This window comes from Rhynchophorus ferrugineus, unplaced genomic scaffold (assembly GCF_030347505.1).
Source record: "Rhynchophorus ferrugineus isolate W39M unplaced genomic scaffold, kcgeb_rfMv2 rfM2, whole genome shotgun sequence".
NCBI classification, from domain to species: Eukaryota; Metazoa; Arthropoda; class Insecta; order Coleoptera; family Curculionidae; genus Rhynchophorus; species Rhynchophorus ferrugineus.
The window spans coordinates 30,688,909-30,713,335 of NW_027472581.1; the positions used below are offsets into that span (position 1 = coordinate 30,688,909).

The window sequence follows — 24,427 nt, forward strand, 5'->3', positions numbered from 1 at the left end:
GTAATTTTTACTTTGAACTATTTTTAAAGGTGAGAAAGTGAATCGGCAGCAACGATGACTTGTATTGAAATAAACGGATATTCTCGCAAAAGAAAAACACTTTTATCGATAGTTGAAATTGGTTCTGGGTTATTTAAAGGCATTTTAATATAGTATAATAAAACAATATGTAAATTTATGATTTCCTTTCAAAATATGCCAATAGTGTCCTATTATGTGACACCTTATAACAATAATTAACATAAAGTTGAAATTATACTTTAATGTCAATTTACTTATTTGTAACTGCAGCAAGATTTAATGACCACGGTTTTAAATATTGATTAGATTGATTTTTTAATTTATTACATGAAACATGATTAATGACCATTCCATGATGACATGTTGTTCATGTTGTTTAATAGTGATAAATATAATATTTAAAAATAAGTCTAGATGTATTAGGCTCAAACCGGGTTATACTACTTACAGTTATTTCGCTTTCAACGACTAGTAAAGTAATAAAATTTGTTGAGAAATTATATTATTAATATACGGTAGGTTATAATTAGATTAAAATGTTACAGAACATATATGGATTAATATTTTATTAAAATTCTTGAAGAAGTTAAAAAAGGCTATTTATGCTAGCGAATCGTTTTAACAATTTAAATATGTCTTGTAACATTTTACAAAGCATATAAACAACGAAGTATATTTTATGATGTTAAATTCTTATTGGTGAACCATTAATAAATGTGACAAAGGTGAAACGGCAACAATAATGACTTGAATTGATAAGAGTGGAAATTTTCACAAAAAAAAAACACATTTATGCCTATTTAATCTTGGTTTTAGGTTATATCAATGCATTCTTATATACAACTGTAGCAGAATTTAATGACCACGGTTTTATAAATGATTAGATTGATTGTTTAATTTATTACAGGAAACATGCTTAGTGACCATTCCATGACAACATGTTGTTCATGTTGTTTAATAGTGATAAATATAATATTTAAAAATAAGTCTTGATGTATTAGCATCAAACCGGGTTATATTATTTACAGTTATTTCGTTTTCAACGACTAGTTAAGTAATAAAATTTGTTGAGAAATTATATTATTAATATACGGTAGGTTATAATTAGACTAAAATGTTACAGAACATACATGGATTAATATGTTATTAAAATTCTTGAAGAAGTTAAAAAAGGCTATTTATGTTTGAGAATCGTTTTAACAATTTAAATATGTCTTGTAACATTTTACAAAGCATAGAAACAACGACATATGTTTTATGATGTTAAATTTTTATTGGTGAACCATTAATAAATGTGAAAAAAGTGAAACGACAACAATGATGACTTGAATTGATAAGTGTGGATATTTTCACAAAAAAAAACACATTTATGCGTATTTAATCTTGGTTTTAGGTTATATCAATGCATTCTTATTTACAACTCTAGAATAATTTAATGACCACGGTTTTACAAATTGATTAGATTGATTGTATAATTTATTACAGGAAACATGATTAGTAACTATTCCATGACAGCATGTTGTTCATGTTGTTTAATATTGATAAATATAATATTTAAAAATAAGCCTTGATATATTAACCTTAAACCAGTTTATGTTACCTACTGTTATTTCATATTCAACGGTTAGTCAAGTATTAAAATTTGTTGAGAAATTAAATAATTAATATACAGTACATTATAATTAGATTAAAACATTACAAAACATATATACGAATTAATATTTTACTAATATTCTCGAAGAAGTTAAAAAATGTACTAAAATATGTTTAGTAACATTTAACAAAGCATATAAATTTTGAGATGTATCTTAGAAAATTTGTGGTTTTGTTGTTGAAACGTTAATTAATGTAAAAAAATTGAAACCAAAACAATGTTGACTGGAATTGTTGAGAATTAATAATTTCACATAAAAAACACATTTTTACAAACTTGTACTTACAGGTATTAGAAATTGATGAGAAATTAAATAATTAATATACAGTAGGTTACAAATTATTACAAAATAAAAATAACGGCACAGGGTATTTGTTACATAATTTCTATCAGTTAATCCCAAACTCTCACGAATTGTTGGCACGTCTTATAGATCGACGATTAAGAGTAGCAGAAAGGTCACAGCGACATACTGGGCACGTTGTGTGATTCTATGATTTAAATAATAGTTATATATTGCAAATATTCAATTCAAAATTTATTTACCGATAGCCACTTGTCAATACATTTACTGTGGTATTGATGCGTGCAGGGAAGGGCCTTTAAAATCTGATCTCTTTGAAAAGAATTTAAACATATTGTACATGATGTCTGTGAGTCCTTAGTTCTATCGATGGATCTCCTGTATTTATAGCTGGTTATTTGATTAATTTGATTGCTATTCAATCCTAGCCGTGGCCGGACGAAAGTCAATAAAAGTTGCATTGCTGTAATCTAAGTATTAACTGGTGTTAATTATTGTGTAAAATACTATTTACTAAAACTAGTGTACCACTAATGATTAATTTTTCCATGTCTTAATATACTAACAAATACCTAGAACAACCTAGTGAAGTTGCGCGAGTTAGGTAACTTCATGAAGATATCAAAAGAACCTGTTGGTTTTTTATTGTATGAGCATTTGGCTATGGGGAAGTTCTGTTCAAAGTAGCTGTTGCGTTTGCTCACCGTTGACCAAAATCAAGAACGTCTTGATGATTCTGAGCAGTGTTTGGCGATGTTTAAACATAACAAACCAAAACCTTTATAAGGATATGTGACAATGGATGAAATATGGATCTATCATTTCACTTTGGAAACAAAACGATCGTCATCTAAGTGGACAGCAACTGGTGACACGGCTATTGTGAAGCAAAAATAAAATTATTCTACAAAGTGATATTGAAGAGTTAGAACTTATTGTTGATGGAAATTATGTTGATGAATTAAGCCAATTTTGGATAAAAAATAGCGTTTTCTTTATAGTGCCCGATACTTTCCAGCCCATGTGCTATAATGGGTCTTTATGCCGATAAAAATTTCTGCAGCATCAAGAGAGACAGCACACCATACATCTTTCTTCTCTAGAAATTTCTCATTTACACCTGTAACACGATATACTTGATTGATTTTGGTATTATTATAACTTAAGTAGTTTCCTGTGCATCTGGAACATAGGTTAGCTACTAAATTCAAGTATTAAATAAGTTGGTTAATTTAACCAAGGGTTTTCTATGCATTCACAAGGTCGTAGTCTGGTGGTTAATTTATTCAGAGACTTCCTTAGGAATATATATATATATATATATATATATATATATATATATATATATATATATATATATATATATATGGAATCATTACAATTCATTAGGAGGGTTTAAGTTTACTAATTTCGGACCCATCTCCTATCGAGTTTTCTAATATATATATATATATATATATATATGGAATCATTACAATTCATTAGGAGGGTTTAAGTTTACGTATTTTTGGTAATTCTTCCGTCTAATATTTAAACCATTTAGTGTTCGTTGAATAATAAATCTATACTATCTCCATGTACACTCTTGGATGACGGTGATAAAAATAACTTTCCTTTTCCTTTTAAATTTCCTTTTCCAGTTATTTTGTTGTTCTAATCTATAATTTCCGATAAATATCCAGTTTTAACAAATAATTGACGTAATTTCATGTTGGGTGTTTATTAACCAGAATTGGATTTTGGTGTTTCGAGATGAAAGAGTCTTTAATAGGGCGTATCTTTGATATAAAACATATATCTATATTTTCTATTTACATAATTGTTTGTAGTTTGCCTTGATTAATTCGTTATTGTTTTACTCCATTATGCGTAAGGTGGTCATCATAGGCTATTAAGCATTTTAATACTGCTCTGCAATTTTTTAATTCGCAGGTTTTTTTCTTATAGCATATGCTGAAACCTACTATCGAGATGTATTACAAGATATTTAACCGATTTACAGTCTTATTGTTGCGATATCACTAGTGTAAAGCAGATTTTAGCGTCGCCATAAGACTTCCCCCCTGGAGGGCCGAATTCCTCCGGGCTCCAGGTGAAACAGGTTTAAATATTGACAATTCTATTCAATACTTCATGCGAGATTATAATTTTTTTTCGAACAGATATGGTTCCAGCAGACGGTAACTTTGGGGCAGCAATTTGCTTAATTTGCAGATTAATCCGCTTTGCCATATCCGGTCAAAGTCTTGTGTATTATGTGTATTCCTGTATTATAAGTCTAAACGTGTCCCAGATAGGAAATTTGTTGGGATTCTTTGTTTTTTTTTAGAATTGTTGCACCTAATGTTGACAGTAGTGGAATATTATTAGCTGAGCTAGTTCTCATAAGCCATCGATTTTTATTTGATTTGATGTGGTGCCTCGAATTATAAAAATATACTAGGTCTGGTACTTTAATACTATCGGTGGTCAGTCAGTGGATTCGCGTTTTGAATGATAATTACAATTCGAAATATTAACTACTGTGAATAATTCGTTCCCTTTTCCAGGTGTTATTAATAGGCAACTCCCAGTTGAAGTTTACATATGTCAACAAAGTCCAGGTATCGGATCCGTCCGTCTTAATCTTGATTGTAATGCTTCTTCTCTTTCAGATACGCCATCTTAGAGTACCAAAAGCTATTGCAACTTAGCCTATTCGGCTTATTATTTCGGCGGGAGACGCTCGTTTTTCTCCTGTGACACTGATTTCAAGTACTTCAACTTCTGTATTTGCGTAATTAATTACAATAACAGGCAATCCGTCAGTTGTTAGAACTTTGATATTTTCTTCATTAATTTTCAACCATAACTTGAAGAATGCTAGAAGTTTTAATATATGTATCAGCAAATATATAGCCTATTCAAAATAAATATAGTAATGCATAATGGATATTTGTGACGTCGAAACAATTAATTATTTAACCACCAATAATTTATAGGTAAGAGTTAAAACTTCTTATCACTATTACTTTCAAGAATAAATATTAGTTATAATTACTACAGGTTATAAACCGGCAAACATTATTTTAGAACTTTGATTATTTTGAAATGCCTTTGTTTGAAAATGCCGAAAACAATAGATAATCATGGTCACAAATTGGTTGCGACTTTAATAGGTTATTTCTAAAAGGAACGCGATAATGGAGGCCCCCTTTTGTCGGTAAATTCCGCTAGACAGATAATTATTGATGATATTAAATAATATAAGTCCAGCCAATTTTATTGAAAATGTTTTTAGTGGGTTGTTGGTGCGCTAAATATTAGAGTGGATACTGTGAATAACATCGTTTGCAAAATGAAGAATAATACGTTAGATTCACTCAAGAAAACCTATCTACATACAAAGTGGGTGATGAATCTTGACTATCTTGATATTGACTTTATTCGAGACCAAATATACGAAATTTATAAGAACAGCAAGTACACAAACAACTTTATTAATATAAACATAATTTAATAGAATTATTTTAGAGAAAATTTTCTCTCTGGAAAGTATACATAAAAGAATTGGGGACATGCAGCTGTTTGAGGGCTGTAGGACATTTCATATACTCTTACAAGGCATAGGGTTTAAATGGTGTAAAGATAACCCTCGGAGAGGTTTAATGGAACTTCCAGACATTACCTTAAAAAGAATTCAATTTTTAAAGGCATAAAATAAGATCAAAGAAGATAAACTATTTGAATTTGTGTATCTTATGTTAAAAGTATGCACATAATTAATTGAATATAACCGTAGAAAATTGTATTCTAGGGCGTGAAAGATTTGTGTGCAGAGGTATAATTGTAATTGTTCAAAATTAAACACGAGCATTAGATTAGAACGTATGAGGAAAAAATGAATACTACGTGTTTTGTAGATATGGTAAATGCATTAGACATAATTCAGTGATTAATTTTATGAAGAATGGTGTACACAGATAATAGCAGAAGAAATAAATTATACATACCAAGATTACTTGATAAGTAAACAATCGAAGGAAATAAACGTAAAATTGTAAATATGCTCTCGAATGAAAGTAAAATATATTGCTCAGATATACAATTGTTTATTAGGTGGATTAGGCCTCCAGGGTGATACCACTACATAAAAAAGCGCGCCTAGAAACTCTATCTTATGGGTAGTATGGAAGAGTTCAGTGTAAACAAAACCAATCTTACCTACAAAGTTTTATACCTGAGTTCTTAATTGTAGTCTTAAGTCCTTCGATAATATATGTATTAGATGTATTATAATGCTAACATCAGTTGTATTTGAAAACATTATTGTTTCATTATTTTACTTAGATTAGAATTTTCTTGTATATCAAAAAGTGAACTAAAACTCAGAGTTGATGCGGCAACATTGAAATTTTTCGACGTCACAAATATCCATGAGGCATTACTGAAAAACTTTGAATAGTCTATAGAGTTTAAAATGGTGTAAAGATAACCCACGAAAGGGTATAATTGTGACATAAAAATTTTCAGAATTGGAATCAAAATACCCAATCGTAACTCATGGCATGATGATAATAAAAATAGTGTAAGACAACAAAACTTTATGGAAAACGTAAATTCCGGAGTAACAATTTTTTAGGTTTTGTTAGTGATGACGTTTATTAATAATTCATTGCGGATATATTGTCTTTCATGCTGGAAACAGGAATGGTTAATAACTGTTTTTGTTTGGATGAACTCCATCAGACACCACAATTTGATGATAATGGAATTTGGGGTCATCAAAACACGGTCACTCCATACTATTGAGATTTGGGTAGAAACAGTGTCACTTAACAGATCAACAAAGGCAGATTGGCGGTCGAAATTGCGGGCGATACTCTAAAATAATTTTATTAACACTATAAACTATCCTGACAGAACGACAACCACATCTATCTCTTTGTTCGATACTTATATAGTCGATATATACATAGTCATAGCTAGATAAAAGATAGATAAATAGATAGATAACATACCGCATTGTTAAAATTTAAAACTGGGGTGGTGGGAATTGGTGGAGATGTAAAAAAGTATGTAAGCATGCGTAATCTCAGGGGACTTCTTTCCGTCGCTCCGATACTTTGACGTATAGCCACTGCGCCTGAAGGCATATTTCCACCTCCAAGAAACTGTTTAAGCAGAAAGTAAGTCATCCTTCTTTTAGCAATGAAATAGTTATACGGACCTGCACTACCTCCACACCTGGGAGTCTTCTACGTCCATTACTTATATTTTCATTCATATCATCAAACTCGGTCCAAAGGGATTCAATTATATGAGGCACAGTCGTTGCTGATGTAACTACTATATTAGGTTGTGTTAAATTTGGAAGTGCACTTTGATTAAGACTTCTCCTAGTATTAATGGTAATCTCAGATGCGGAAATGGCTAGTACCTATAAAAATATAAAGGCAGAAGGTAAAAATCTATCAGGCCTATAAATTAGTTTTAAAGGATTTTTTAATTTGACCTTTTAAGTGAAAAATTGGTACAATGTATTTTATTCAAAATATGGGCGATCAATTGCCGCAACTTCCTATATTTCTACAGTTCATGCAATTTACGGAATCTATCTCAAAACAACGATGTATCTCTTGAGGCTGTCCATGAATCGAATCATTTCTTTGGTATCTTTAAAAGCAGTCAACAGGCAGTCGTTTACAGTAGCTAGACAAGTTGTAATGAGAAGTAGAGCACGATCTGGTGAAATTGGCAGACGGGGCCATACTTCTCAATTTAATGATTTTAGTATGTTTTTACTGGTGTTATACCATATGCTCGAATGTTGTTATTCTGAAAAAAAACATTGCTCTCTCTTCGCTCGGCTGTCTTTATTGCAGTCGTAGTCGATCGATATACTGATTGATGGATTCATTAGGTTTTAGCAGCCCACTAGTCCACACTTCGACAAAATAAGACTGTCATATTAGTGAGGTTTTAATATGAAGATGTTATAAATGTACCAGATGCGATTTCATACACATTAATACTGTGTGTTGCAGATACTTTAAAATTAACTTATAGGCCTGATATTTTAATGTATGCATTTCTGTATTTCTCCATCAATTACAAACCAATTTTAAAAATTCTTTTTTTATTTCAAATAGTTCACTATCAAGGTGGTCCCATTGGAACCAAGACCAGGATCTGATGGTGGAATCCAGGGAAATCCAGGAAAACCCTCAAATTTCGAAGGCACGTACAATGTTGTCACATATTTTTATCTAAAATAATCAGATATTTTTGTATAATGTTATTGTTGAGCTGGTGTAACTGAAGACAGAATTCCTCAACGGTTAGGAGTTTTTCAGTTAGGAGGATATTTTTTAAATATTATGCAGACGTACAGACAACTTTTATATTGAAGTGATTTAAGAAAATCTGTTAGGATAATAAAAAATATTCTGTAACAGAAAAATTATATATATTTCTGTATAAAGAAACCATTGTGGGAAATAAAAAAAAATCTGAATTACTATTGGTGTCACAAAAGTGTCGGTCATAAAAAGTGCAAATCTAGTCTCAGCCATTGTAGGGTGAGAATGTGATTTAAAACGTGAAATATTGAACGTGAAATTTAAAACTTATTTTTTCGAGTGACTAGAATATGACGAGCGTAAATTTCTTAAAAATTAAATATGTAATAATTATTAAGCGACCTGTACGGTTAATTTCAATACATAATGGCTAATCCACAACACCTTTCTGTCGATTTATTGACATCACATTCACATATTCACAGACATTCATTGACATATGATTAATTGAATCACCCGCTAATTGAAATAACAGTCAACTGCCAATAATTGAAGCCCCTCAGGAGCATGAATGGAACCTCAGGTGCTTCAAAAACCCATAGAAACATATAAGAGTTTCAATGCCCTGACAAAAGAGACAGAAGAAAACCAGAACAACAAAGAAAATCAACCAAAAGTAATTTCCAGACCAACCCAATAACAATAAAAGGTAGGTGTTGTTAAACATCTGCATGACTTGCTCAATAAAACATGTGATAATTACTCAATAAAAACAATCGGATCTGAAGCAATGAAGACTTAAATGTCGATCCTGAACATTTCTAAGTTTTAATAAGAGAATTGAACAATAGAAACACGCAATACTATACTTTTCCACCAAAGTCCGAAAAAACTTTTAAATTTGTCAGAAAAGGACTACATCACGCCACCGATTCAACATAATTAAAAGAGCCCTAGCTGAATAAGGCCACGAAGTTGTAAATATACACAATATTGAACATCATGCAACAAAGGAGCCACTGCCAATGTTTATATTGACTTGAAGCCAAAAGAAAATAATAAACATGTTTACGAGATTAAGTATTTGGACCACAATGTCATTAAATGTGAACCACCATACACAAAAAGAATAATCCCACAATGCTCCAGATACCAAGCATATGGGCGTACCAAGACATGCTCTCGCAAGTTGCGCAGATGTATGAAATGCGCAGGAGAGTATGCGACCAATGATTGCACGCACAAAACACGTGACGATAAAATAAAATGCCTCAACTGTAACGGTGACCATCCTGCAAATTATAGGGGATTCCTAGTTAATAAAGCGTTGCAACAAAAATTTTATCCAACACTGAGAGAAAAAAGAAGCTTATAGCCACCAAAACAGCCCATACCATTTAACTCGCCTAAAGCACCAATACAACATCCTCATATATCATACGCACAGGCAGTAACCAACAGTCAGATCCAACCTAACACGCAGACAACTCCAATCACCACTGAAACTGTAAGTATTATTAGTAAATTGGAGGAAATCATGGGTAAATTTATAGAGCTAGCTTAATGACATGAAAGAATAATCATGAATTTCCGCAAGCCGACAACGTTAAATAAATATCTGGGAATGCATTTTAATCGACGTTTGACATGGAAAAAACATAAAGTGACAAAACGCAAACAGCTTGAGGTTATACTAAACCAAATGTAGTGGCTGACAGGGCGTAAATCTAAATTATTATTAGATAACAAGGTTTTCCTGTATAAGGTAGTACTTAGGCCCATTTGGACTTATGGTATTGTACTGTGGGGTATTACTAGCAAATCTAACATAGATATCCTTCAGAGGTTCCAGAACAAAGGAAGAATCCAGTAGGATCGTTCATCTCATTCGTGGAAGCCGCAGGTTCAATTCCCGACAGGGGCAACGAATTTTAGTTCTTCTAATTTTGTTAGAACATTTGTCATATCACCTCTAATCGTTCTTTATTTTCAATAATTGTTTCTTTAATTCCGTTTTTCTTCAAACGGGCTGCACCTTTATTTTACCTATCTATTGAAATACTTAAAAAAATAACTGCGTAATTTATTGAGTAAATTAGGGGAGTCGGATGCCTAGAAAAATATCGATATTTCGATTTGTCGATTTATTTTTTGAAGTCCATTCAATTTTTTTTGTTAAAAATAGTTTATTTTAGTTATTTTATTTAACATCACAATGGGTAGGTCTAGCTAGATAGGCGCTAGGTAGTAAAGCTGCAGTCCGTATGAGGAAAAATAGCAATAAAGAAACATTGATTGAAAATGGAGCGCTTTGGGTCCCGACGTTCGCTATCTAGCCTAGGTGATTTGGCAAATGTTCTAACTAAACAACAAGAAAAAGTTATTGTCTCCGCCGAGAATTTGGGATATAAACGCTTAACCATTACACCATAGAAGTAGTTGTCGACAATATTTCTACGGGATCATATGTGCTATAATTAATGCTTAAAAGCATACTAAATGGCTTCTGCACTGAACGACTTCTGATTTTCCGTCACATTAGCTCAGCAATAATATTATGCACATATGTCTGATTAGTACTTTGTACGTGTCTTTAAAATTAGAACATTTCCCCAACAGATTCTGATTTGGTCCCAATGGGATCATCACGGAAGTTCACTCTTTCGAATAAAAGAAGAATTTTGAAAATCGGCCTATTATTTGCGGTGATATCGTACGTACATTAAAAAATTTATATATATATATATATATATATATATATATATATATATATATATATAGCCGAACATAGAACCTCCCCCTTTTTCGAAGTCGGTTATAAATCTATAAACTTATTATTTCAATTTGTGTATTTAGATGAGACTGATGATGGATATTTCAGGATAACTAGGGTGGGACTAATATACCTAATATGGCAAAGGCATTAGTGAGAATGCAGAAATTAAATCTAGTTTTGTCTAGAAAGATTTATCAGGTAGTATTATAACAAACTAAGGGGAAATGCAGTGATACCAAAATGTCTTTACGTTGAAATACTGTGTCGAAGAGAATAATAACTAAGCGTTAAAAGTGAATCTGATTTCTAATGAAAGTAAAACATATAACTTGGATATATAATTGTTTATTAGGCGGATTCGGCTTCCAGGGGACAGCACTACATATGACAACGTGCCTGAAACTCATAGGTGGTATGGAAAAAAATATGCAAATATAATAAAACAACCCCAACTCCCAAACTATTATAAGTGTATAATTAATTGTAGACTTAAGTGCATAATATAATCATTATATGTACTGTAATGTCAAAAAAATTATATTTCATAACAGTAATTTTTAGTTTAATAATATAATTTTTTATTATTTAATTTATAACACTTTGATTAATTTATTTGGAATAAAATTTTGTTATACGTTATAGCCAAAATGAACTAAAGCTCATAGTTAATGCGACAACATTGCCGCATTTTAACGTCATCAATTCATGGATAACGTGGGTTCACCGCTATTTTGAATGGATTATTGATATTTTATTTACTTGCATGATCTGATTATGAGTGCTCGGAAGACCCAATGTAGATGGTATTGCTGGAGCCGCTGTTGGGGAACTGGCCTCATTTTGCCTCGGTACGTCTAGGTTTCCAGCTTGCTATCCAGTGGCATATAGGTAGATTGTCTTTTAATGCTGAATAACTTATACATACCCTTGAACTAATCCTTGTATTATTTGACCTTACTCTTTCCGTATGAAGGTCAGCAATATTCCAAATGTCATCCATCATTTGGATTTTATTGGCTCGGCTTACAAAGGGAATTTTTTTGTCTTCAGGACGCCCTGGCGTATACCATGGCCAATACGGTGGTAATGATAAGCGGCGGGAGCGAAGTGATATCTACAAAAACATGACTAGAGAAGGTAAGTCAAGAATTTCATTGAATATGCAGACCTCCATCGCAGCGTTATTATAAAGAACATTCTGAATCTCTTGAAGTATATCGACATCTCCTAAAGCTTCTAAAATATCATTAAGCATTGGCAAAAACATTAATGGCCTTGTGAATGGAAAAAACGGTTGGGGCGGTAGGGCTGGTAAATGTTCTTCAGTTAATCTTCCATGTAGACCCAGTGTTTTGAAAATTGAATAACTGTAGCAAACAGATTGAAATATGATATCTGATACCATTATTGGTGTTAATATTGGACCATTTGGAATCTGAAAATGAAAATAAGTGTTCTGTTCAAACCACCGGTGTTATTATTGGTGTCGTAAAAATTACCGGTCATAAGAAGTGAGAGTCAGTCTCAACTATAGGACGAGAGCGTTGTTTTTTTTAAATGTTTATTGCAATACCTAAAATAGCTAAATCTCTATCTAAGTGTAGCGAATACGTGTTTCAATACAAAGCTCGTTCCAAAATTTATAATTTATTTATTTACAAACAAGGTTCTATATTTTAAGAAATTTCTTTCTTAATTTCGGAACGGTAATTTGAGCGACTGAAATATGAAGCGCACACGTTAAAATTTATTTATATAATTGGCAATTAAGTAATTGAGTGCGGTTGAATTAATACTTTAAAACTCTGACTGACTCATAATAGCTTTCTGCCGATTTATCAATGGAATCACCCGTTCTTCGGAGAAATGATCAATTCTTATTAACTGAAACCCCTTAAATCAAGTAATGATATATAAGGTGGATGTTATTAAATATCTGCTTGACCTTCTCAATATCACGGAATGGAAATAAAACAACCGGCTTTGAAACAATGAAGATTCAAATATTTCACTCTGAAGGCTTTAAAGAGTTAATGAAGAAATTCAGAAACAGGAATACGCAAAACAATACTTTTAGACCAAAGTCCGAAATATTATTGAAATTCGTCATAGAATGACTATATCTCGCCACAAACACAATCAAATCCGCCCTCGCTGAACAAGGCCATAAAGTTGTAAATATGTATGCAACAAAATTGCCAATGTTTTATATTGACTTGAAGTCTAAAGAAAATAATAAAACTACCTAATGTTACAATGTTTTTAGATGTGAAATATCCTACAAAAAATAATCATCGACACGACTCCGACACGACCCCGACACAGCACGTATTTTGTTTTTATCATTTTCATTAGTCTTGTCCCATATACAAGACTTTGATTCTACTAATTCAATTAGTGTTACAATATCATATTTAAAGCTGGACATTTTCCTCTTTTAAGCTTAAAAATTTCTCTGTATACAACAAAAATCGGCACCGACATGATATTTCCCGGCGAAATGCTGGTGCCGGCTACGGACACGATACCGATATATCGGCGAATGTGAAAGGGCTCTATTTGTTTACTTGTCATTACGGGTCCACTAGAATATGAAGTACTTTACCCCCTCGAAATTAGAGAAATGATAAAAGAAAGGTGAAAAGCTAGAAGAGTATGGCACAGGACCAGAAATGCTGCTGATAAAACTACGTTTAATAGAATTAGTAATCAGACGAATCAAAAGATCAAAGAATATAAACAGAATTGCTTTCAAAAGTACTTAAGTGAATTAAGCCCACAAGCAGACAAAGATTATTCGCTATGGAAAGCAACTCGAAGATTTAAAAGACCAATTACTCGAGTACCGCCAATTAAAAATGATTGAAATGAATGGGTTCGACGTGACAATGAAAAAGCTGAATTGTTCGCACAATACTTAGCTAACATTTTTTGGATTAATGATATAGAATCTACCATGGATACATCTCCTATTTATCAACCCGATGTAGATCTAAATCTAATTTCTCCACTGGAAGTTGCCACTGAAATTGATAACCTCAATCCTAAAAAGGCACCTGGTATAGATGACATTTCACCTGGATTATTGAAAGAACTGCCACGAAAAACAATCATCATGTTGACATATATATATTTAATGCCTGTTTAAGGCTGAAGCATGTCCTGGAATGCTTTAAAGTTGCACAAATAATTATGCTCAAAAAACCTGACAAATCTGCAGAACCAGTCGAATCTTACAGGACTATTTCGCTACTACCTGCAATATCAAAGCTATTTGAGAAGCTGATATATAAACGTGTTAAACATTTGGTAAAAATACCAGATTTCCAGTTTGGTTTTCGAATCACCATTCAACTATCGATCAAATGCACAGAGTAACTGCGGCTATTGAAAGAGCGTTTGAAGAAAAGAAATACTGCCCTGCAATATTCCTGGATGTCTCACAGGCTCTTGATCGGGTTTGGTATTTGGGATTAATCTGTAAGATGAGCAAATTGTTACCGCGTAACTATTGTCAATTGCTGGAGTCATATTTATTCGGAAGAAAATTTAGAGTATCGCACGAAATGACGTTCTCGACATTTAAAAATATCTCGGCTGGAGTTCCACAAGGTAGCGTCTTAGGATCTCTCCTGTATCTGCTCTACACTGCTGACATTCCAACAAAAAAAGAAACACTTCTTGGAACCTTTGCTGATGACACAGTTATTATGGCAAAAGATATATCTCTGCCTAGGGCAATAGAAAAAGTGCAAGTGGCAGTCAACAAAATCTACAAATGGACAAAAGATTGGAAAATTCAACTTAATAGCTACAAATCTGTCCACGTTAATTTTGCATTAAGGCGAAATAATAAAAACTTAATTATATCACTCAATGGATGCCCGATTCCTCAAGCAGAATCAGCAAAATACCTTGGAATCCATCTTGACGGTAGATTAAATTGGAAGCATCACGTTAGACAAAAAGCAAAACACATTAGAACCAAAATAAAACAACTATACTGGTTAGTCGGAAGATACTCTCAACTTGATCTAAAATCAAAGAGGTTGATCTATAATACAATTACAAAGCCACTTTGGACCTATGGGGTGCAAATATGGGGTTGCACTAAAAATTCAAATCAGTTAGTCATACAGCGCTGTCAAAACAAGATTCTTCGATTGATTACCAATGCCTATTGCTATGTAACTAATGAAGAACTGCACGAAGGCCTGGAAATAAAATGGATTTGCGAAGTTGTTCAGGATTTCGCCTTGAAACACGAAAGAAGATTACTAAATCATTCTAACGTGGAAGCAATACAACTGCTGGACAGCGCACAGGATGTCAGAATATTGAAACGAACAAAACCATATGAACTTGTGTGAACATTTAGTGTGTATTATTAGTGTAAACTATAGCTATAAGTTAATCATTAATAAATAATTATAATTTTATAATTGAGGAATACATACTGATGTATTTTCTCGTACTCGTCTTGCTTGTTAATTAATCCAAGCACATAGGAAAAGTAGTAATAAATTAATTGTAATAATAATAATAATTAAGATTGCACTAAGCGTATCTAATAAAGATGTTATAAAAAAAATTACTGGTCCACTGATATCGGTGTCGTGTCGGTGCCAGCAGATGTAAAAACGCCCATAATGCGCTAGATGCCGAGGCCTATGTGCATACATAAAATGTATTATCGCAAGTTATATCGATATGTAAAATGCGCATTAGAGCATGCGGCGAATGATTGCACACGCAAAACATGTGACACCCTGAAAACAACTATAGTGACAAAGCGCTAACAGCTTGAGCTTAAACTAAATAAAATGTATTGGCTGATAGGGTGTAAATCTAAATTATCCTTTGATAACATGGTTTTGCTGTATAAGTCATTACTTTCGTACAATTGAGTTATGGGGTATTGCTAGCAAATCTAACCTTCAAATTTATCAGATCTTCCAGAATAAAGTGTTGCGAGCAATGGTCGATTCCCCATATTATATCTCCAATAGTCTAATTCAACGAGATATCCCCTTAGAGCCCGTAACGACTGTGATTCAGAGTGTTAGTGTAAACTACTCTGAAAGACTGTTAGTGCATTCTATTGCACTCGCCAGACAGTTAAATATGCGCGATTACAGCGAAGTGCGTAGGCTCAAATACATACTTCCATACGAACTGATTAACATACACTGGAATAAGTTAGAATAGTCTTTGGAATAAGTTAGGCAGAATAAGTCAGATAGTATTATGACTAGCCGATTCGAACAAAACGAGCAAAGCATAGAAGTTCGTTTTCACTTTGATTGTTTTTTGGTATGGGATGTGGGGCATCATCAAAAAACAAAATCATGAAATATATTGATGTATTGATAATCTACTAAATGCTTAACGTTTCGTTGTGATATATAATGATATGACTTTTACTATCGCGGCCATGTGATAGGATAATCTATTTTTAAAGTGCCTGAATGGTAAGCGAGTGGGACGGGTTACTCTGTTTTCTAATGGATAAAAACCCTCAGTGCCGCTTCGTATCGTCGTTGAATAAGCCACCTGTTCTTTTTTTAAGTAGTTTTTCAAGTAATGTAATAGTTTTCCTATTTTTAAAATCCTTTCCTCTTTTATAACTGGCACAGTCGATAGAATTTCGAAGATATCACAATGCTGTTCCCTTTTAAATACATTAAATTCACATATTATTCGTTTAAAAAACAGCTGGGGCTATAAGAAGGATGAATTGAAGGTGCTCAAAGGTCCCTAGCCATATATAATTCCAAGTAAAATCATTCAAGTATTGAAAAACATCCCTAGTCGGTGGATTCCCAGCGCATAACAGTGATGCATATTACTGTTTAAGATTTAATGTCACCTAAGTCGGATTTTAGTAACTTAATTTCTTAGACATAGACTACTGGGATTTACAAAAACTTGGAAACCCGTTCCAGAGAGCGGTACCATATAAATTTGAATAGAAATAGAAGCTCTTTGAAATTATTCATTCTGACGTAATAGTAGCCCGCAATTATTCACTTCCTCTTTTTTTTAACATTTCAGTCTCACTTATAGTACGGGTGGAAAAAATAAGCACATGCTAATAAAATATAGTAACCAATTACATTTGTTATATTAGGTCTTATATTTGGAATAACTGGCTAGTTTTCTGATTATTCACTGTTTCGATTGTTTTGCAACTATTGACTGTTTCGACTATTTTTAGTAGATAGTTCCCAACGCTAATTGATATTAAGTGCCCTATATTTAGTAAGATAAGCCAAAATTCTCTCGATGGCAAATCTATATCTATATATATATATATATATATATATATATATATATATATATATATATATATATATATATATATATATATATATATATATATATATATATATATATATATATATATATATATATATATATCAAATTACCCTGTAATATTTAGGTAGATATCATGCAAACATTTTAATTTTGAAGTCTAGGTATTAAGTACTTTAAGTAATCTGTGTTTAGAGATGCTTTAACATATCAAGTTATCCTATGAATTCTTAAACTAGATCTCTGCTTAGTTTACTACTTTTTTACTTTACTGGACTTCAATGACAACATAAGGTTCATGCAATGTATGTAGCAAGTGTTAGAAAATTTTGAAATATCTGTTTGCCATAACACACATAGTAGGCTGTAAAAACTTAATATAGTCATATTGTTCATTTAGATATGTATCATTTACCCTTAATTAGGTGTAGCCAGTATCTAGTAGAGCCCGTCAAACCATTTGATGTACAAGAAGTTATTTGATATGGGCTTTTTTAACCTAACCGTGATGGTATTTGATTATATTTACTTATGTATAATTATATTAAAACACGTTAATTATAACACAATATTATTACAATAATGTATAAATAAGACCTGTAACTATACAAAATATTTGGTGCGATTAAAACAATTACGCCACGGACAGAGTTGGAGCATTTTAGGAGGCATTTAATATTTATCTATTTCAAAAATAAATAATTTTTATTTCGGGCAAATTAAATACGTAGAATTGATATAAAGTAGTTTTGCAGAAACAGTGATTTAGCATATTGATAATATTTTCAAAATTACGTATATATGTACTTGATAAAAATCAAACGACTTACGTAATATTTTCATATCATTTCAAAATTATCTCGGTTACATAAAAACTAGCGTTGGGAAATATCGACTGAAAATAGTCGAAACAGTTGAAACAGTCGCAAAACAGTCAAAACAGTCGATAGTCAAAAAATTAGCGACTGAAAATAGAAATTACTATTTTACTTACTTACTATATTGTTTTTTTCCATTCGTCACATCAGACGAAGATGTACGAATTCTTTCTTATATAAATTGTGAGGGAGGAAACGACGTAGATAATTGCTTCGGGAAGATTATTTTAATTGTCCTTATTTTTTCCAATCATAGTATAAGCGAGACGGAAATGTACATAATCCTTCACGTACTAACTTTAAAAAAGAAAAGGAAAGTAATAATTACTGAATAATATTTCAACGCAGTGAATTATCTCATTTTAAAAGAAATAGAATTCATTTTATATTTGAATGTTCTGTGGATCTGTAAAAATGAATGGAATAATAATCCCACAAATATTTTATGATATTTTAATAATATCTAAATTGTTATTTTTAAATAACATACTATAATAAATATAGATAATTTAACAGCAATGTTATAAACAATACCTAAAAACTAAAAGTGTACATTAACTACAATTACTAAATAAAGATTAAACATATATCTAACCATAAAAAAAACTAATCTATGATATAACTAAAAATTGTCGCACAATAACTACCAGATCATTTTGAAATAAAATAAATGTGTTTTTAATTACTCTTCAAAAATATAATCATTTCAGCTATTTTCCTATGATGTTATTCGATTGTGAATACTGAAAAGTTATAAAATAATTAAAATAGATTGTAAAAAAAGATTTCTCTGCCAAAAGTGTCGGGACCATCATTATTTTTTTGTATTTTTTAATAGCCAAGAAAAGAAATTGTTGAATGTTAAAAGAGAATTTTCCTATGAGAAAACGCATTTATTAAAAATATTTAGTATATATATTGAATATACTACATTACCTCTCACCTCGGTTAATTTTTTTTTACGAAATTTAACTGCTACTGTAAACATTTCTTCAAATTGTTTCGAATCGATGTAATCATAGAACACAGAAACATCCTAGATACAGTATCTGTATTCTATGGTTTTAATGTCTGGAACCCTTCGAATCCAAGTTTAGTTTTCAAGATTTTAGGAAAGAAGTTTTAAGAATCAAAAGACTTAATCAAAAATCGAGAGATAAATCGCAGCGAAAAAGTAAATAAAAAAAATTAATATTGCTTAAAAACAGTCAAAAGTATTTTACCATTTATAATTCAAAATTTTAATCTTTTTTCCTATTACATTAATAATATTGAAAAATATGGCTCCAAAATGGTGCTATAATGATATACAATATATTGTTAGTTACAAGCAAACTACCAAACAAATCATAAAACTATATATATTAATATACATTTATGTATCCTAAATACCGCACATTTTTGTCAAGGACGACAGAGCTAGAATGTTAAAAATCAGTCGAATGAAACTAGTAGAACCGAAAATAATAATTGAAAGTACACGATTGAAATAGTGGGTAGTAAATAATAATATAATCAGTCGGACTGAAAATAGCCATTGACAGTAGTCGAATGAAACAGTCATTAGTAAAAAGTAGTAAAATCACTCGAACCAAAAATGGAGACTGAAACAGTCGATAGTAAAAAGTAATAATCAATTATTAAACCGTCGATAATCGATTGCAGTCGAATGTTCCGAATATTGAATTTAGAATATTGTGTAGAATTAATATAGTACTAACCTCCCTGATGGCGTTGCAGATGAAAGTAAAGGAATTTAGCGCATCATCTACAATGAAGTCGATAACTCTGTAGAAGTCGTATGATGGGCTGGCCGGCACGTAACGTTTTGGGCCATTTCGTCTACGATGGAGAGGCGTTGGTTGATGGGGGCATACATTATGAATTATTCCCTGATGATAGGAGTGATCAGATGTTAGTCAATATTTCGCCAGATGTTGATAAATATATTATACTATACAAAGTGGAATATATGTACCTCCGATCCGTTGACACGGCTATTAATTGCTTGATGTTGATCTGGGCAGTTTTGGTTATGTGGAGTTGGAGACTGACGTATCCTAATAAAATATTGGAGGGCTCGCGAAACTAAATGGCTTCGTCTAGTTGATGTAGCCGGTTCTTGTTCTTCTTCCTTGGCTTTCATCATAAGAGCTTTTACGGATTCCTATTGAATCTACCACCTAGAAAATAATAAAAGCGAGTGAATGGCGTCATAGTCAGCGATTTCATTCATTTTAAATCCATATTCGATCGTTTAATTGGATTGTGGAGAACTCGCCATTTTCGACGCCATTTTAATATTTTAGTTTTACTACTGAAAAGTCAATTAATTTTTTTGTTTTACTAAATGCATATTATGGCGGGTACGGGTTTCAGCTATCGGGGTGAATTTCGAGAGAAAATATAAAATGCGCATGAGCAGAACAAAATTTGGCTATTATTTGTGCCGAACAGGTTTCAAAATGGGTTCATATGGTGAGTACAGAGTTGAACGAAGCGAATGTTCGGGCTCTGTGCGAGAACCTGCCTGAAGATTCGGCATGGATTCGGCGAAAACCTCTCCGTTCGCGGTAAACGAAATCAATTCGTGGAACATTCGGACCTTCTCGGAAGGTTTCGGTCTCCAAAAATCACTTGATGCTTTTCATCGTTTGGTTCGGAACCTTATATTATTTTGTTTATAACCATACTTTTCACAATGATATGTATGGCTAATATGAAATGTCTTGCGAATAATTTTTCTAAGGTTAGTGTAGTGTTCTTTTCTTAAAAAGAAATGTTTATTGCTAAAATAATATGTACCGTCTAATAATTTTAAAAAGAGTATCAAATTATTGTAACTATGGCCGGTAACATAACAAACAAAGTTATGATACGGAAGAAAATACGAATAATATTGAAATTAAACTGGTTTGAAGTTTAAGGTAAGAATATAACATAAAACTCTTATGTTTATATGGCTTTAGTATTCTGTTTATAAAATCGGGAAGAGATTTTAAATATTTGCACTTTTCTAACGATTACAAAATGATCCAACATCACCAGGAAATATATTTTGTCTCAAGAGAATAGAATGTATATGTGTAAATTTCACTTGAGATAGACATAATAAAACCTTAAATTAAGAATAGTACCTTTATTTGGCGGCACAAAATGTATCAATGAAGTCCTCAGGCAAGAATATTAACAGTTATAAAATAGTTTCATAAAATTTTAATTCCTCATTTGTTAGTGAACTGTTAGTTGGGCGTGGGACTTAAGACAAAAAGAAAAAGATAAATGGAAACCATAGAAGATAAAATAAAGATGAGCTATCAACTATGTTTTTGTAATACATATTTTTGGTGGGAATTATGTATAAATGGCAAGGACTATATTAATACATCAATTTTTTAAATTAATCTAAGAACGTCAACAATCTGCCCGTGGACAATAAATATTCTTGTATATAATATAACCATATAATCATCCTGGCATGTAGAATAGAATAATAGAACATCATTTTAGTAAGTGATCTGCTGTACAACTTATAATATAAATCTAATTCTAGATAATATTCGAACTTATGTATCGTATGAGACAAAAGCTTTTTCAGTTTAACATGCAGTCAAGTGTGCCACACCTTGTCGAAGGCGTGAAAAATATCGAGAAATACAGCGGAGCAATATTTTTTATCGTTTAAGTTTTTGTTAATTTGCTTGACTAATCTGTATTTGTTCTATTTTTCCGTGTTTATTACGGAAGCCAAATTAATGGTCGGGAATAATATTTCCCTCCTCTGCGATTATTACGTGTTGCAACAAATTTAAACTTTTTGTGTTATATCAAGTTGCTGTTGGATGATTTCGTTGTTTGTCACATATATGTTGTGTTAATAATGACGCACACGACATACAATAACACAAAAAATTAAAATTGTTTTTGAACCTGTTTTGCCCCAATTACACTTTGTAGTGCCGATATGAAAATATTTTTAGGCATTTTTGATCGTATATCACCAGTTATGTTTCCTTGCACGTCTCCGGTAAAAATTATTATACACCATAAATATCATAAATCAGAGGTATCTATTAAATAGAACAAAATTACTTACTTGTCCGTCTTTTTTATTCAAATAAACACGACGTTGTCGTGAACGTCTCAAACAAGGGCAACGGCAAATAAAGATGGCACCGAATTATTGGCTAACGATGACACTTAAGCAATAAGGAAGGACCTAGAACATTTGTACATGATCAAATGTCCTATTACCTGATTAATTCAATGTTGTCTAGTGTTCGTTTAATCAATATTCGTGTGTTCTTCAACCAAAACCTGCTTGACCGTAGGGGATTGACTTTCTTATCATGGCCTACGACTAGGTTTTGCAGCTAAGGAATGTCAAGCGGCCGCATACCACACAAAATCTTTAAAAATGAAAAAAATCGGCGTTGGATTCTTTACATTATACTTTTACTAGCAAACTAAAATCTGAAAAATATCTGAAGGGGCATTGGAGGCTATTTACAGAAGATGGCAGCAACATTCAAATAAAAATTCCTTCCTTCAACATTTTTGTCCAATGCGAAAGGGAAAGAGTTAGCAAAAATGGCTTAGGAGCAACCAGTGCAACCATAGATGAATTTCATGGGCTAGTAAGAATGTCTGCGATTTATTGCCCACCTAAACATAATTACATTAAGTACGGTGAGACATTTCCAATCCTTCTTTAATACGCTAAGTAATAGATTTATTATTGAAATAAAATGTTAAATGCCATATAGCTTAACATGGGTTCCGAATCACGGTCCGCCGTATTAAGTCTACCGACTGGCGAGTGATCAACTTTACTAAGAGTGTTATCTCCATAAGACTTACCCAGTCTGGTTACTGGCGTGACTGGGATCATTTTTTTGTCGGTTTATGACACTCTTGCCTGGGCCAATCACAAATATTAAACAATCACAAACATAAATTTGCGACCATGCCCCCAAAAGATTCGAACTCGCGACTATCGCATCAGGAGGAGGACCGTCCTATCGTCTTTACCTTTGCGACAACAAGCCGACTATTATTAAAGGATAGAACTGGTCAAGTCGATGAAGAGAGATGAAATATCTCTACTGCTTATATATTAGCCTTCATATAGAACTCGATGCAAATAAGGCATCTTAATTAATTTCTGGCTTATAGTAAAAATATAATTGATAGGGTATAATTGTCATCAATATTGAAGAGGGCTAAATATAAGATATATCAGCAAGTAATTAGATCGTTTGCCTTATATTATACGTAGGTATAAGTACATGAAACCTAACAGGTCAATTAAAAAGTCCCCAGCCTGACACATGATAGCGCTACTAGATTTAAATTCATATATTTTTATAGTTAGCCCTAACCCTCAAAAGGTGCGTGTGTAAATTTGACAGCTGTCGGATTGTTAGTTTGTGAATTATAGCATTTTGAGTAAACTTTTGTTATTGTGAAAAAAAAATGGATAAAAAGTATTTCGCGTGTTGATAAAATATTGCCTTTTGAAAGGAAAAAATACAGTTGAACCAAAAACTTGCCTTGATGCCTATTTTCCGGACACTTCTCCAGGAAAATCAACCATCAAAGATAAGTATGCTAAGTTTAGACATGGTGAAATGAGCACGGTGTAAGTAAGGTGCGTGTAATGAAGACTGTGAACGCAGTGGACGCCCAAAATAGGTTTTTACCGACGAAAGCATTAAGAAAATCCACAAAATGATTTTGATTGAACGGAAATTGAAATTGAGTGAAATAGCAGACACTCTAAAGATATTAATTGAACCTGTACATCGTATAATTCACGAATATTTGGGTATGAGAAATCTCTGTGCAAAGTGGATGTCGCGCGAGCTTACTTTTGACCAAAAACAACGATAACGAGTTAATGATTCGGAGCAGTGTTTGAAGACGATCAAGCGTAATAAACCCGAGTTTTTGCGTCGATATCTGGCAATTGATGAAACATTGCTCCATCATTTCACTCCGAAGTCTAATCGACAGTCATTCGAGTGGATTGCACACGATGAACCCGCTAATTGTTGGCTAGATTGTTCTGTCTCGAGTCCAAACTGATGCGTGTCCTTATGAACACATCTTGGTTCGCCTAAAACTTTGCTCTTGTTTTTTTTAATTAATGAGAACCAATTAATATGTTTGAAATTCGAAAGCCACTGGGAAGTACCG

General features: G+C 32.3%; 1 protein-coding gene across 2 annotated transcripts; it reads right to left on the reverse strand.

Annotated features, from left to right (window-relative positions):
• Positions 1-1,274: 1,274 nt before the first annotated feature.
• On the reverse strand, positions 1,275-22,582 carry LOC143190572 (uncharacterized). Of its 2 annotated transcripts, none has more exons than XM_076394960.1 (10): positions 22,326-22,582; positions 20,208-20,412; positions 19,951-20,121; positions 12,205-12,471; positions 11,962-12,150; positions 11,796-11,906; positions 7,189-7,398; positions 6,980-7,132; positions 2,222-2,449; positions 1,275-2,166 (listed from the first exon to the last, which is right to left on the reverse strand). In XM_076394960.1, exons 2-10 carry the CDS (start codon positions 20,376-20,378, stop codon positions 2,083-2,085), a joined length of 1,584 nt encoding a protein of 527 aa, XP_076251075.1. In that variant the 5' UTR covers positions 20,379-20,412; positions 22,326-22,582; the 3' UTR covers positions 1,275-2,082. The 2 variants fall into 2 exon arrangements, with proteins under 2 accessions (XP_076251075.1, XP_076251076.1); XM_076394961.1 differs by having other exon boundaries at positions 22,484-22,572.
• Between the last annotated feature and the right edge of the window lie 1,845 nt (positions 22,583-24,427).